A 15948-nucleotide genomic window follows, 5' to 3' on the forward strand; every position below is an offset into this window, starting at 1 on the left:
TTACAACATATAATATTATTTTAATAATGACCATGATCAGATCTAAGAAGGTGATAGTGACCTTGCATACAATGCATATTCATTTCAGGGGTGACAAATGCTTGTCTTGTAATTTTTTTTTAGTATTTCATATATTCTCATGAATCATTTGTTATATGATTATATAAATCTGAATCCCTCACAGGAAAACTCTCCCTCTTTCTCACATAATTGCGCGCGCGCGCGCACGCACACACGCACGCACACACACACGCACGCACACACGCACGCACACAGCAGGTCCTAAAAAGAAAAAAAAGGAGAAAAAAAAGATAGGACTAAAGAAATAAAAGTCACACACAGAAAGCATATACTCTTGTTTCATTTTTCTTACTTTTAACAGTAATCAGTAACATTAATTTTCAGGTTACACATTTGAGGCGTTCTTTGTTATTATATGCTCCTACGTTAAAGCTTAGCATTATACTGAGAAGGGGGGGGAAAAGAAACTGAACTCTGTTAAGAAAGGACAAGAAAGGAAAATATGGGAAATGATGCACCTAAACTGATTTCAAAAAGCAGTGAATGCTACATTTCTCTCAAATTGGCTTAAACATAGAAACAGCGACCTCTGCTGGGCATCAGTGAAACAGTACAAAGTTACAATGCTGCTTTTGAAACAATAAGCAGAGTATAACAGAATCATAGCACTTGGCTCAGAACCATAACTCAAACGGTATTTTTTCCTCTTCAGTCCAGCCAGTGATGATGTTGACTTCCCTTGTGTAGAGGGTGCTCGGGACGTCTTTTCCCTGATTATGCTGTTGAGGTATAGTACAGCAATTATTTAACGGTTTTGATGACACTATAGCTTTAAAATGTTAAGGCTCCAAGCAGAAAAACAAGAAAAAAACCAAAACAAAACAGGAAAGGTCAAAGTATCAGGACTGACATGACTCGCCACCAAGAAAAGTTATAAGCCAAGTGTCACATAATTAAAAAAAATATAGTTTTTCTGTTACATCAACATTATCATTTATCAAGACATTTCATTGTCCCTTATACGCAGTTGCAAATATACTCCCCAGATCTTCCTCGTTCAACTCCATTCAAAGTCCCCACACCAACAACAAGGATGTACAGAACGTCACCTCGATTGTACAAAATTAAACTGGCCAAGTAGAGTTAGTGATGCAGGGAGGAGCCTGCGGCGGTTTCTGCAGTCGCCTTCTGCCCTTCACCTAGCCGAGCACCACAATGTCATCACATCCTCTCAAACACTCTCAAAACACCACTCACAAACACGGAGCACCAGCTGCTACCACTCACTCCGTTCACCTCGACGACTTTCACAGCCAACACTGAGTGGGAATGGGGGTGGTTGGGGGCGTGTGTGAACGCAACTGTTGGTCAAACGTTGGATGTGGAAGGAAGGGAGAGAGGTGTGTCAGAGCCAAACTGAATGACAGAAAAAAAAAAAAAGAACAAAAAAAAAGAACATAGTGCCGTTGTTCTGCCAGGCACGGGTGGACTTAGTTCCCCACGAAGACGGGAGGTGGGATCAGAGGCTTGAGTTCAACGCTGGCCCAAGTCACCAGAATTAAATAGAGAAAACAAACAAACAAACAAACAAACAAAAAAAAAACCTTGAGTTTTTTTCCTTTTTAAATTTCTTCGTGTCCTCCTTTTAAATTTCATTTTCAAATGGTCAGTCCTAAAACAACCATTGATCAAGCTAAAGGCGGTCGGGGGTGCTAGAGGTGCAGTCTTCTATTGTTTACTTCGATTTTGGCGTTCCTGGGAGAAAGAGAAAAGAGGGTGGTGATGCGGACCTCACACCCCCGCTTTCATTACAACACTGCCTGCAGTACAACTGTATACAGATATCTGTATTCCATAGACCCCTCCCCTGCCAACATAAGCCACCACACCCACACCACCCCCAACCTTTTACCTGATCCAGTCGGGATCGATTCTGGGCTGGAGTAGTTTCATAGTTCTGCCAACATAGAGAAAAGAAAAAAAGTGATTAGCATTCTTCACATATCACACTGTAGCCCACCCAAAGGGTACAAAAGGCAAAAAGACCTTTTCTTTGGACCATATTAAAGCACAACAGACTACAACTAACACCAAAATTACCAACACCATTAAAAAAAAATGGTGGCACATTAAGGATCACTTAATATTCCACCATCTTCTTCCAGTGTGTGTAGTTATTGATATGTTGCACAATTCCACAAGCAATTACTTTCCGTCAATTTATTTTTTTTAATCAGTGCCCTCAGACAAACAAAAAAAAAAATTAAAAAATAAATAAATAAATAAATAAATCACAGCAGGGCACTGGTCCCATTTGGATGAATCAAATAACACTGACTTGGCACAGGAAGCGCGTAAAGGCACTGGTAAAAACAAGACCGAAAGGAGCCTCAGTGCAATTCAAGCAAAATCCTTGAGAAAATAAACATGCATCTTGACTTGGGGAGGAGGGGGAGGGGCAAAACCATACAGAAAAATCACCTCAGTCTTCAGTAGCACAGGTCCGGGAGCCCAGAAGGCTCTACAGACGAGCTCCACAAAAGAGCTAATTGTGGAAGACATTTCACTGAGCTGGTGCAATCGCAGTCGACAAGGATGCGCTGACTTTCATGGCAAAAACCAACACGGGGAGAGTGAGGACAGCAGGCGCCGTGGGTTAAAGAAAGCGGAGCTAAAGAAAAGAAGTCAACTCCTGCAAACGAGCTGTAATGTCACAAGGGCCAGGAACATGGTGCCCTGCTCCACTTATCTAAACACAGAGACAGCCCACACACCTTGCTTTCTGCTCGACCCAAAACGAAACGCAAGCCCAGCAGAGTGGAAACCTTACCCTGACTTACACTAGTTGGGAATCCAGGGACAAACAACATTTGGCTTGGTGGAAATCTAGCCATGTCAAACATGCTGTCTGGTATTGGACATGTATAACTCATTCAGCACTACTATAGAACTACTGCACTACCATAGCTGAACTAAGCTTATTACAGATCACGTCACAGCAGGTGTTTGTGTATCCTAATTGTTTTGGTTTTCAGACAATGTGCCCCAACCCAAAAAATGTTTCTGCATTTGTAACTGTGGGTTAACAGCACTACATATTTGCAACAGGTCCTAAAAAGAAAAAAAAATGGATACACTAAATACACAAAATCACCTTGTAAAAATACAACTTTGGGCTGTTGTATTCTTTATGCAACTAATAGCCCCCCCCCCAACAGCTAATTCCATAGAGAAAGATGCAAATACACCACCAGACAAAAGATAATGACAAAGGGTGTAGCAGTGCTGTGTATTATACAGTTTTGACACACTTTACCTTTCGCACCACCTCCTCTTCCTCCTGCCGTTTCTCATAGTGCGAGAAGTCGTCAAAGATGGAGGTAGTGTGTTTGTAGGTGGCGATGATCTTCAGCACCTGCTTGGCCTTCTCCAGAGGCACCTCCTGTGTGTCGCGCGAGTTGGTCACCGGCTTGTTGTCGTTGTTCTCCAGACGGATGTGGCGCAGCTGACTGTTGGGCACGTCCTTGACGAAGAGCCAGTCAACGTCAAACTTGCCCTTCCACTTGTCCTGCGCCCACACGCCCGCGCTGGTGCCGTAGTCCACGGGCGAGCGCATCTCGGCCACGCCACAGAAGTGGCCACTGCCGTTGACGCTGAACAGCAGGTAGACGGGGCCCTTACCATTGATGGTGCGAAAGGCTGCGTCCAGCCGCTTGTTGCCGTGCTCTGTGCTGCACCAGATGGAGTACTTGATGGAGCGGTGGATGTCATCCTCCGAGTAACTCTTGATGATGAACACCCGCCCATTCTTCAGGTTCCAGTCGAAGTCCTTGGGGTTGTAGCTGTGCGCCGCACGCAGCTTCTCCAGGACCGGGTGCGAGTCGCCAGCACCTGGCGGCCCCAGCCCGGCTCCGTTGCCCATGCCCACGCCGCTGCTGTCCACGCCGCCGCCGCCGCCGTAGCCCGGGTTGCGGTTGCGTGGTGCCACCCACCGTGTCTGAGGGGGAGGGGCAGGGGCATGGGCATGGTTCTGGTAAGGCTGCGGAGGAGGCGGGGCCTGCATTGCCATCTGCTGGGCAAGAGACTGAGCCGAGGGCATCGGGGGCTGAGGAGGGGGCGGGAGCCCATGGGCGTGGGCGTGGGCATGGGCGTGGGCAGGCAGGTGAGAGAGGGGCGGCTGCGGCTGCTGGTGTGGCGGGGGTAACGGGGAGGCCACTTTGGTCACAGGCCCCTTGTTGTCCCATGTGCCGATGTCCATATTGTGTTTGATGGGCGGTGGGGGCAGCGCACCTCCTGCCATTGGCATCCCGGGCTTGCTTTTTACTTTCAGCTGCTGTGGTTTTGCTGGCTTGCTCGCAATAGCTGCCCAGGACGTTGGCTTGGGAGGCGGCATGCCTATGGGGGTTCCGCCATTGCCCGTGGCCACTGCGGCTGCCACTGGCCCGCCACCGATCACCGAGCCAACCGTTTTGACACCTGAGCCACCACCGGTGACATCGCCACCGATCTTTAGACCCACCATGCCCTGCTCCAGGCTGTTCATGCCTGGCGCCTTGCTCAGAGTGTCGCTGTGGAACCCTGTCTGCCCGTCGGGCACCAGGGTGCCACCCAGGGAGCTGGGTGGGTAACTGTAACTGCCCCCATAGGCGGAGCTCTGAGTCTGCTGGCCTTGGGAGCCACTGGTTCCCCAGGCTGAGAATGCTGGGTTCTCTGGGAAAAAGTTAAAGCGGTGGGGGTAGATGCTACTACCCAAGCCACCAGGCTGTCCAAACACAGTGTCGTGCATGAAATGATGGTCACCGTTACTGAGGGGGGCATAGGGAGTGAGATAGGGGATTGGAGGGTCACCACCAGTTGACCACGGAGCCTCGCTTAGGGGATAGGGGAACCCGATGGAAGGCGCATAGTAGCTGGATAAGTAGGGGTCAGTCATAGATTGGTAGCTGTTGTTCTGAAAAACAGAGTTTTACAGGGTAAAAAATGTAGTACAATTGTTAGAACATCAATAAAAATCCATGCAATGAAAACACATGGCCAGCAACTCATGAGCTTCTTAGGTTAGAGCTTGTGAAGTGCATTGTTGATCATGGTGAATAATTACATTAAACATACCATTAAATCATGTCACACGTTTAAAGCAAATCTCATAAAGCAAGTCATAAAATTTAGGTGATGCAATAGGTAAGCAATAAAGCTTTCAGAAAAAGAAGCTGACCTAATCATTTTATCGAAAAAGCCTATAAATTGTCTCACACTCATTTTCAAAGAGGAATGAGAACTTTTTCAGCAGGAACAAGATCAACCAAGACTTCATTATGAAATATGGAGCATTTTCAAGAATTTCATCAAGTTATTGTGAATCATGTAAGGGTGGCATTTGACACCCAAAGTAATCCAACAACTTGGGAAATATGATGCCATTTTTTTTTTACACAAGAATCCTCCTTTTTGGTGCATACAAACACATCTGTGTACACATGCAAATATACTTGTTTGCATACACATACAAATACACATTAATTTCTCACCGGATTAGATTGCCCAGTGAGGTATGGTTCAAAGTCGTCATGGACCGTTTCCTTTTGATGGAGTGAGCCATTCTGCACTAAAATAGGAAAGAAGCAGCTATGTGACATACTAAATCACTCATGCAAGGGACAAGAAATCCCCCCCATCGAAATTTCTTTATGCCCATTTTCTCCATATTTAGTCACAAGGCCTAACAAGTCTGCACCACTGTACATCCTTTGATCTGTGGTAATCTGACCAGTAATCACCACAAAACCAGAGCAATGGCAACAGGTGCATTGATTAATGAAGGGGAGAGAAGCACATCCCCCAGTGCAGATCACAAATGTGATTGGAATCTACACATCTAAACTCAAACCACAGACGCACAACTAAATACACGAACATAAATAGCTATTAATTTAACTCAAGTGGCCATTTGGGTCTCTCAGTTCCTCGGATGTATAAGATTAATATGTCGATATGAATCACCTTACACGTTGAGGAATGCATGATTTTTCTAACTGTGAGTGAATATCTTAATGAATCATTCAGGACATGACTAGAGGAAAACGACTGTGACGGCAAACCTTAAAACCGTTTAATGGACTGCCCATTTAAGATTAGGCATTAAGTAACATGTATAAGCTGTGGCATGCGCTAAATATTACTGGTATGTGTATATTACTGGTATGCTCATTTTATTAGAAAATATTTAATGTTTCATACTTAAGTATAATAATAAACCAAAATATGCTTAAGTGACATCAATATACCCTAATATCAATGCAAACTAGGGATGCTTGCTTTAGTCATGCAACTGAGTCCAGTTTAAAGAGGTATGATTACACGTGAAAACGTTGTGCCAAGGAAGCTCACTATACCAAACGCGCCGGCGCTTGTTGGAGCGCCATTACGGGTGACTTGTGAGAGGGCAAAAACGCAATTAGTGTCAAGCCACATTTGCTTTAGAGTCTGCTTGTCATCGCCAGAAGTTCCCTATTTGCAACACCAAAACCTTTGCCATTATTGCCATAAAAACCCGGATACGCACGGAATTCCCCGTCAGGCCGTGGCAATGATATGCGACTTATATTACATACCTACCCAGCGACGACCGACGGCGACTATTTGTGTACATTCCGTTATCTAGCTGGCAAAGCTTATTCTGCCTTTGCCAGACTGACCGATTACTTTTCCCTGACTAGCCGTGATAAGGAAGATGAATGAATCGCCAAACATAAGCTTAACGTGACTTACCTTTACCATCTTGTCCTTTTGATGTCTTCAAGATCCGTCGTCGTTGAGAACACGGGAGAGATTGAGGGTGGACAAACACACAAGTCAGATTAAAAAAAAGGCAGCTATAGCGACATAGACTGCTGCTCTTGGATGCAGGTAAATCTAAGCGACGCCGTGTAATGCAAGCTGTCTAAGCTGGATACACAGACAAGCAACAATCTCAAATCGGTCAACAAGAGTGGGCTAACGTTATCTTATGTAAGTCAGCTCTCTTGATAGGAGAGCTAACCAGAGAACAGTAGGTAGGTTAACTAGTTACCCTAGTTTACCGTAAACCAAGTGCTTCAGGTACTTAGCTAGGTTAGCTACCTAAGATAGCTAGTTGATACAGCTGGAAATCCATAAGCAGTTGATGTCAACCATCGCTACTGCTAACTTTGTTAGCTAGCTATATATATTTTTTCTCGCTAACTTGGTTAGTATAACATTGCTACACATGCGGTCGGAGTGTCCAAGCAGAAAGCGAACTAACTTGCAAACTGGCCATCCGCAGTAGCGTTTGGCTATCTATCTATCGATCTATGTGTCTATCCATCTATAGTATCTAGCAACAGAAGCTTGGACGCGCATTCCCCGTTTCTTAGCTCAATCCAAGGCCTTACCCACGGTCACAACTAGCAGGAAGGCAGATAACCAGACATTCCTTGGGAAAAACGTATTAGTGAGGCCTACCTGTGGATCAATACTGGTGGTAGACATAATTCATCAACAAAGCCCCTATATTCGTCAAAAGTCTCGAAAACTATCAGGCTGCTCGAGGTATTCCAGACCCGTGCTTCCTCCTCCGGCTCCTCTGGGCTAGTGGGCTAGGCTAAGCTAGGCTAGGCTAGGTGGATTTTTTTTTTTTTGTACCACACGAATCCTCAGCAAGTTCCACGGCCAAGACTCGGCCAGTCACAGTCTCCGAGTATACTACAGCCCAGCCCGTGTGAGCCTTTCTGAAACCGCTGTGAGGTCCGAGTGTTCAGATTTTAGTCCAAACTCCGTTTCACGCGTATTCTTCTTAGGTCTTTTTTTTTTTTTTCCCTACTCCTTCCAGCCTTCAGTTATTGTGCAGCCCAGCTCACTTCCCCCAGCTCCATCCGGGACCTGTTCGGAGGGGGCTGACGTCACAGGTACCGGTTAGCCACGCGGAGTTCAAACGTCTGAGAAATCGCACCAGTGAGCCGCGCGCTTCATGCTCGTGCCGCGTTCACGTAGAAGTCGAACAAGCTCCATCAGCATCCTATACGTCCGTGCTTAAAAAAAACATCATCATCATAATAAAATAGAACCAATGTAGTTGGTTACTGCAGTAAACCGCGTCGGATCTATTTCCTTTAACAGTAGGAAGTAAGACGTGTTACAGTAACTCGTTACATGGATGACAAATCATGAAACATTTCGGTAAAATATCTCGCTCACGCTCGCGCGCACAAGCTCGGACGGTGGACAGAATGATAACAGTTTACTTAATTTAAATGGACACTGGATAAAATTACTTAAACATATAATAATAATAATAATAATAATAATAATAATAATAATAATAATAATAATAATAATAATATATTTCCACTTCAGTCGAAGTGACTAAATGTAAAAATAACACATAAACATTTGAGTGCTAGAATTGGAAGAGGCGAAAATTCTATTGAATAAATAAAATTACTACAATAAAGGCTGTGTCTATGTAACATTACCACAGGAAAAAGAAATGTATGTTGAAAGTCGGAGCTTATCTACCCACTAACTGAACTTAAGAGAACCAAGCACGTGAATATTAATACATAAACTAAAATGAAGCAGAAACTAAAGTCTAAAGCTATTAACCTGACCTAAGTTTAACCCTCACTATAAAGTGAAGTCAAAACCTAAGCCTACCTGTTGTCAGATAGAGAACAAATATATTTATTTAATGATTGTGTGTATTGCTGAGAGAGAAACTGGAGTAGGTAAGAAGAAAGGGAGTGTATGTATTGAACCTCACATAATTTTTAAATTCCAAAGACATTTGTAAATAAAATATAGATTATGCCCTATCTGAGTGGCCTGCGAGCCCACAACAGGGTTTTCAACTCCTGGCCAAGTTTTCCACTGTCCTGCACAGTTTCTGCTCCTGACCAGGGGCTCCACTTTCCTGCAGTTTCAGGTTTTCCCTGCTCTGTATCAGACCCTTTGGATGTGTCAGAGCAGGGAATGCTCTTAACTGCACAAGGCAGTAGGATTTATAGCCCACACGTTGTTTTTCAGGTATTAAAACACTAAGGTGGAGTCCATAGGCTACTTCAACCTTTCTTATAAGAAATATGTAAACATGTTGTACCAAATTAGAACAAATTATACTTTTTAATCCACTTCACAGACCTACAGTAAATACACACAATAATAATAATTGGCAACTTTAAATGAAATACAATGTTCACATTTTAACATCGACAGTTCAAATGGTTATTTGCATATTTCTATCAATAATGAAATTACACATTGAAGATAATCAGTAATTAAATTACAAAGGGTTGTCATGAAACCAGCCCGGTGTAATTGGCAGTGCATCAATGCAGGTGCATCATAAGTGTTTACCACTAGATATAGCCAATAAGTGCACAGCTTTACATGTATAGTGAACTTCAATGACACTTTCCCTCCTGTGTCATACTACAAAAACCTTCTGCCTGGACTATTACTTTAAACATTGGTGTGTTCATGTGATTTTAATGATACAAAGAACGGCACCAAATTTGCAAGGTTTGTTAACAAACACTTACTTTTACAAAGAAAAAACATGGATAAAGTTATGGCAAGCATACATTAATATTTGCAAAATCTGGGGTATATTATAGTTAGTAGATGTGATAACTGCTGAATAAATGTCCTATTTACATATTAGAAATGTGATTAAAATGTGAAGTTCTGACACTATACAGAATCCAGTCTTTCTCTATATTGATGAGACAATACTCACATGCACTCCCACACACATATGCGCACATAATGAAGTGTTATTTTTATTCTTTCAGAAGATGCAGGATTAGTTGATCTTTTGATTCTGTAAACATTAAGAAGTAATGTCATACAGAAGCATATATTCAAAAATGTTTTTAAAAGGCATAATGTTCAAAATAGCTCCAAAAATATATACTTGTCCTATGCTAGTTGTCGTACAAAATCATGTGACTCAGTTTTCTGAGTCACTAGTTTCTGACTAGTCACAGACGGATGAGTCACAAACAATAAACCAATATACACTGGAAACTGTGCTCAAATCTTAGATATGAGCACTATTCCTCGATGTCACAGGCTGTCTGTGACATAGCAAGATACCAAGTACAGTTGAGTACAATTAGGTCTGCCAGTGGGTCACAAACACAAACATGAGTAATGACTTGGACAGCGGTTATGAGGTAGGCCATTAGGGTTTTTATGTCTGAGAAATGTATCCATCCATTCTTCCCTATTCTTTTCTTCTTAATGCTCCAACCTTTGTTTGATATTCGCTTGCCAGACACTCCTCACTTATATAGGTCTGAAATAAAAAGATAGTGAAAGTAAAAAAAATTATACACACACACACACACACACACACACACACACACACACACACACACACACACACACACACACACACACACACACACACACTTGTACTTTTACTGGCAAACAGTCAGTCATTTTCCCCTCTTCACATTAACAGGCAATGACACAACGCACAATCTTACACATTGTTTGTATCTCCATCACTGAATAAAACCAAAAACTAGTTTTTAAAGTAATCTGGCATTCATAATTTTATAGGAATAGAGGAAATTCTCATTGTCTATTAAGGCTTGAAATGAGTAAATATTTACCAGCGAAATCAGTTGAAAACTCAGAAAACAATAAAAAACAGTATTTCATAGTAGTGTCATGATGATATAACTGATATCTAGGAGGAGACGCAGCAGATGGGCAGCACACACAGAGGGCTTTGCTAGCAGCATCCACTTACAAGCATCCTCTTCCTCGTTGAAGATGTTGACCATGTAGCAGGCTGACACGAACCCCAGCAGCTGTGGGTATGCGCAGAGAGAAAATCGTTCACGGTTCAGTAACTCTGCGCACATGTGCCTACAAGAACCCTGAAAAACCTGAAGCCTTTGCACATTCTACATACAGAAACGAACAGCTGCAGTGCGCTGTGAAGAACCTCGATGTACTGGTACTCCAGCACGCAGCCCAGGGCCGAGACCAGGGCGGGGCTGTCCCCGCTGGGCCACTGAGCCGTTGGAAGGTCCCTTCTCTCACAGCCCAGACTGTTGTCCTTCCACCAGGACCCATGGGAAGACAGTCCCAGAGCCATGGAGTCACTCTCCTAAATAACAAAACAGGGGTACATCGATGTAAGTGGTAATTATAAAGTGCATTACAAGCCAGGATACCACATGTTAACATGCACAAGTGAATTCCTCCAAGAAAGACAATTATCCAACAAATTGCCCAAATTAAGGATGTACCAGTGATGTTTGTTCATTATGCTATTAGCAGATGTCTTGTTATAGGCTTTAATCCTGATCATTTTTACCCATTAATATCACAACCTACTGTAAATGCACTTCAATGTAATGACTTCCACCACGAGTTGCTGTTGGTTAAAGACTGTGTGTGTGTGTGTATGTGTGTGTGTGTGTGTGTAATCTGGGAGGAGTATGAGGACAAACAGAGGTTCAGGAATACAGAGACAGGTGGGTAAGGCATGCACAACTTGCCAGCTACCTATGGATATAGCTCATATCCAAAAATAGTTATAAACATGTTAGAAATGCCTTAATTATAGGTGAATGAGACATTCAGAGATGTGTAAATTTGTCACCATGCCAAGGTACTCGGTTAAGGTACTCAGCTAGTAATTGGAAAAAAGTCGGCTATATGCCACAAATGTAAGTACTGAGGAGTTGGGACAGTTACCTTAGATAGGCCACACAGGTCAAGGTAAAGACAGCAGATAAAGATATTCCATGTCACCCAGAGGATAGACCAGACTAGGTACTGGAAGGGAATAAGATGTATGCAATTTTCACTTCAAATTGCTCTGTACATATTAAGTCCTGCCATACCAACTTGTATCTGCTAGTGCTTTGATATTCTTTCTTTGCACTGCCAATGAAAAACAATTGATGTGTGATTCTTATAACATATTCTTCCTGACTCATTGCAGAGATATAAAACCCAGACATTTTAATGATTCTTACTAGGTAATATCCTGTGCAAAATGCTTCAAATCAGCAAGGCATAAAAGTAAATGTATACCTACAAGTACAACATAGCGGGGATGGTACTGGATGGCCCCAAACAGTCCGAGTATGACCACAATGATGTGAAGAAAGTTGACCAGGATGGGAGCCCACTGATAGCCCAGAAAATCAAATGCCTGCCTCTCCAAAGCAGTGATCTAGGGGTGTGGGAGAGAGAGAGAGAGAGAGAGAGAGAGAGAGAGAGAGAGAGAGAGAGAGAGAGAGAGAGAGAGAGAGAGATTGATTGATTGAGCTAGTCTGAATAGAAGTAAAAACTAACTTTAAGTTCCCAGTTCTTTGAAACAGCAACACCCATTCCTTCCACCAGCCGCCAGAAGAAGAGAGACTGACACATGTCCCAACCACTATAATCATTGAGACCCCATCTTTCCTGGGTCTCCAGAGATCCACAAAAAAATTCGTCAGCTAGCTTTTCGCTCAAGGTTGCCTAGGTAACACAGCCAAGGGGCTACAATGCATGTCATAGAGAGAGAGAGAGAGAGAGTGAGAGAGAGAGAGAGAGAGAGAGAGAGAGAGAGAGAGTTAGAAAGAGACAGAGAGAGAGAGAGAGTTAGAAAGAGAACACAGTTTTCCTTTGAGATCAGACACTTGATTACTCATATGAGAGGTGATGGGTGTGGACATGGGGGTGGGGGTTGTTCCCTTTCACAAAGCCCAGCAATGATAAAACCACAGCCTGCTGCTCTCTCACACTGGGTCCATCTCCTACACCCTGCTTCTGTCATTGACAGATCACAACAAATGTCGGCCAAATAAGCAAACTGGTTGACGGTCACACAAACTCCAGAATCTACATATTAAGGTAACCATAAATGCATTTGTTGAGAATCAGTTAGTAATGAGAATGGCCTAATATAAAAGACTAAATGTAGATGGTGAGACATCAGCCTCTGAATGCTGTGAGGGCAGTTGCATTTGCCTGGCAGTTGTATTGGACACATATTTCTGATTCATAAATGAATCCACATTAAAAACTCTTTGTCGGAATGCATAGTCTCTGATTCTTTCCCATTATGCCCTGTAAAAAATTGACAGCAGATCTGTTGCCATGTGACTCTACAAAGACCAAGAATTTCTGGCATGTCTTTCATGTTGCTGTAGCAAATTATTTGTACAACCATTCTAACCAATGAAACCATCAGGTAAATACTTTTAGTCTCCTAACTTGGCCAAACTTACACAGTGACATTGAGTCATACTTCACACTCATAACGTGTTGTTTAAAAAAAAAAAATTGTTACAAATACAAAAAGATCAACACCTGGGGAACAATTCCCTATGCTATAGTGTAAAATACTGTATTTTTAGACAAATTAAGCAACAATGAACAACCTGAGAAGAAAGTGCAGAATACATATTGGAAGAAACCAACAGAATAATTAGCAGTTGGTGTTTAGAGATGATGCTGCCACTCATTTCCACTGCCCTAGTTGAACAAGTATGGTTGTCTGTTCTAAATGTTTTTATTCACAAAAACGAATTGTGGTGTTTAACAAAAAAAAAAGATTCATACGTTCAATCAGGCTGGGTTATCTATAGGTTAGGTTATCTGTGCAGGTTATCTGGTCTTGAATAACACACCATTTCCCCTGTAGGCACATGAGCCACACTAGCACACTGCAGCGTCTCTTGCTGTGGAGTTTTTTCAGGTGTAATGTGTGAAATTGGATCCATGACTGGCAAAGACAGAGTAGTTTCCAAGACAGAACTTGTAGCCTCTATGCTAACTGGAGAAGATATATATACGGGAACAACTTTTTTTTTTTTTTTTTTGAGAGGGGGGGATGTAAATGAAGGGGATGACTACAGTAGGTACAGTTTGTCAGAATTATTAGGGCCATACTATAAAATGGCATATATGAAGCATGTAGACTATGTCTGATAGCTATGTAATTTCCATACCTTTCAAACAGGAGCACAACAAATAAATGAACAAAACCAAATAAATAAATAAATAAATAAAAAAGAAAGACAATACATCAATAGATGGATGACATGAATTACATATAATCACATCAAATATGAGAAATATCAGCAGACATCAGTTCTGCAGTCTGGCGTCTAGCATCATTTGGACTCTAATCTGACAGGATATCAGCCTATTGGTTCCATGTGTAGTGCCAGGTGAAATGCTTTATATAAGAGGAAGTAGTTAACTTGATGGACTGAAAACCAGTATGTGAATGATTTAACTGTCAGATTCTCAAATGAATAGTCTGTAATCACTCTGGGTGGAATACAGCTAAATCTCTCAAGATCCTGCCTTTTGTTTCAAGTCAAATTCTCATGAAATTTCTTGTCAAAAGCAAAGCAGGATGTAAGTAGAATTTTTATTTCACCATATGAACAGCGTATCATGAACCTAATTAAAACAAGCTGATAGACGATAAAGTCTTATAAAACGGATCAACAAACTGCACAAACACATTAACTGTATGTTCTATACAACATTATTTTTACTCAATCTGGACATCTTGCACTATGCATGTCTAGTAAATGCTATACTACTCTGTGCAATGACAAAGTTCTTTCTTTCTATCTATCTATCTATCTATCTATCTATCTATCTATCTATCTATCTATCTATCTATCTATCTATCTATCTATCTATCTATCTATCTATCTATCTATGAACATTCAGTTGCGTATGTGTATAGTAGGCTAATATCTCTTTAAAAACCTTTTATTTACTTTCTTTTTCTTCTTTTTTATTACTTATTACAACTAACATTTGATTTTCAACTAACGAATAAAGTTAAATTACTTTTTTTTGTGGCAAATGTATAAGAATCTTTGTATGTCTCATCTATGTTACTAAACTATCCATCATATTATTGAAATGCACATTAACACTAGGTTACTTAAACTCTCGAGCAATTGTAATTACAGCTACAGTATTTTTGATGTGCAGTCACCGGTGAACTCACAGCTACAGCGACAATAACAATCGTGCGCTCGTTTCAAACAATGACCTGCAAGCAGTGAAGGCTTCAAAACGCAGTCTGCACGATAACACACATATAACCGATTACATTCTAAATATAATTTAGCTATCGAGGGTGTTCAGCCTTGTTGAAACAGGCTGCCTGTAATTAAACACTTTTTTGGTGCGGCACTGTCTTAATTACAGACTATGTATACGACTACAACCAAGGCGCACGTATGTTTTTGAACGCATCCATAACCTCGGCTTACCAACTGAATAGTGCACAAGAAGATCAGCGTACATCTCCCGGAGCAGCACACCATTCTCTTCGTCAACAAAAGCAACGGTCCGCGGAAAATAAGTAGTCAGGGCTGTTTCAAATGTGAATATCGGAATAATTAATCCACTATATTCATTTTCATCAAGTGCTAAATTCACTAAAACGGCTCTGCGCACAACTGTTGTGTTAACTGTATGTTCTGGTAGCCGAGCGAGTCAAAACAGAAGCTTAGTTGGCGGGGGTTGGGTGGGAATATACGGGGCTGTGTCTTTGGACATAAGGAGGAAGGAACGGAGGGCATTCGCCCAATGCACTAAGAACATGTAACAGCAGGTGGAGCCTTTGAGGGATTACTAATGTGGAAGCATTATTTACACAGACGGTAATCTGTAGCTCAGTGGATTCAGACATGGATGTAGTGAAGCTGCACGCCAGCGCACAATTCACAAGCAAGTTTTACATGAAACCTCTATGATTCGCCTACAATTAAGCATTACCATTCATTAAGGCCTTGTGAATGGGGACACATACCAAAATAATACTCACTTTCATCCTCCAAGACTGAAAAACCGCTTACATGCTCGCCTCTGTAAATGCAGTGATTCTCTTTGTTCAGTTGCACCATTTAAAAAATAGCTCGC

At 42.1% G+C, this 15948-nt stretch overlaps 2 protein-coding genes across 3 annotated transcripts; both read right to left on the reverse strand.

Moving 5' to 3' along the window:
• Positions 1-7928, reverse strand: ythdf1 (YTH N6-methyladenosine RNA binding protein F1). Its single transcript, XM_027012833.3, has 6 exons — positions 7504-7928; positions 6790-6814; positions 5550-5626; positions 3338-4972; positions 1934-1978; positions 1-1776 (listed from the first exon to the last, which is right to left on the reverse strand). The coding sequence occupies exons 1-6, from the start codon at positions 7528-7530 to the stop codon at positions 1750-1752; spliced, it is 1836 nt and encodes a 611-aa protein (XP_026868634.2). The 5' UTR covers positions 7531-7928; the 3' UTR covers positions 1-1749.
• A 1218-nt stretch (positions 7929-9146) lies between these two features.
• Positions 9147-15539, reverse strand: nkain5 (sodium/potassium transporting ATPase interacting 5). 2 transcript variants are annotated; one of them, XM_027012771.3, is made up of 6 exons: positions 15297-15539; positions 12101-12238; positions 11755-11835; positions 10964-11161; positions 10799-10859; positions 9147-10336 (listed from the first exon to the last, which is right to left on the reverse strand). In XM_027012771.3, exons 1-6 carry the CDS (start codon positions 15348-15350, stop codon positions 10323-10325), a joined length of 546 nt encoding a protein of 181 aa, XP_026868572.2. In that variant the 5' UTR covers positions 15351-15539; the 3' UTR covers positions 9147-10322. The 2 variants fall into 2 exon arrangements, with proteins under 2 accessions (XP_026868572.2, XP_081564138.1); XM_081708012.1 differs by lacking the exon at positions 11755-11835.
• Positions 15540-15948: the final 409 nt, after the last annotated feature.

The sequence above is a fragment of the Electrophorus electricus genome, chromosome 25 (genome assembly GCF_041902795.1).
Source record: "Electrophorus electricus isolate QZ-2024a chromosome 25, ASM4190279v1, whole genome shotgun sequence".
In the NCBI taxonomy this organism is placed as follows: Eukaryota; Metazoa; Chordata; class Actinopteri; order Gymnotiformes; family Gymnotidae; genus Electrophorus; species Electrophorus electricus.

What these genes read in the sequence shown, in the direction of transcription:
- nkain5 (XM_027012771.3), bottom strand. Translation starts at nt 15,350, where the DNA reads ATGGTGTGCTGCTCCGGGAGATGTACGCTGATCTTCTTGTGCACTATT. An exon ending in TCTTGTGCACTATTCAGTTG is followed by an intron (nt 12,239 to 15,296) that starts GTAAGCCGAGGT and finishes CCACACCCCTAG; the next exon opens with ATCACTGCTTTGGAGAGGCA. An exon ending in CACTGCAGCTGTTCGTTTCT is followed by an intron (nt 10,860 to 10,963) that starts GTATGTAGAATG and finishes GCATACCCACAG; the next exon opens with CTGCTGGGGTTCGTGTCAGC.
- ythdf1 (XM_027012833.3), bottom strand. Translation starts at nt 7,530, where the DNA reads ATGTCTACCACCAGTATTGATCCACAG. An exon ending in CCACCAGTATTGATCCACAG is followed by an intron (nt 6,815 to 7,503) that starts GTAGGCCTCACT and finishes CGGATCTTGAAG; the next exon opens with ACATCAAAAGGACAAGATGG. An exon ending in ATCGATCCCGACTGGATCAG is followed by an intron (nt 1,777 to 1,933) that starts GTAAAAGGTTGG and finishes TCTTTCTCCCAG; the next exon opens with GAACGCCAAAATCGAAGTAA.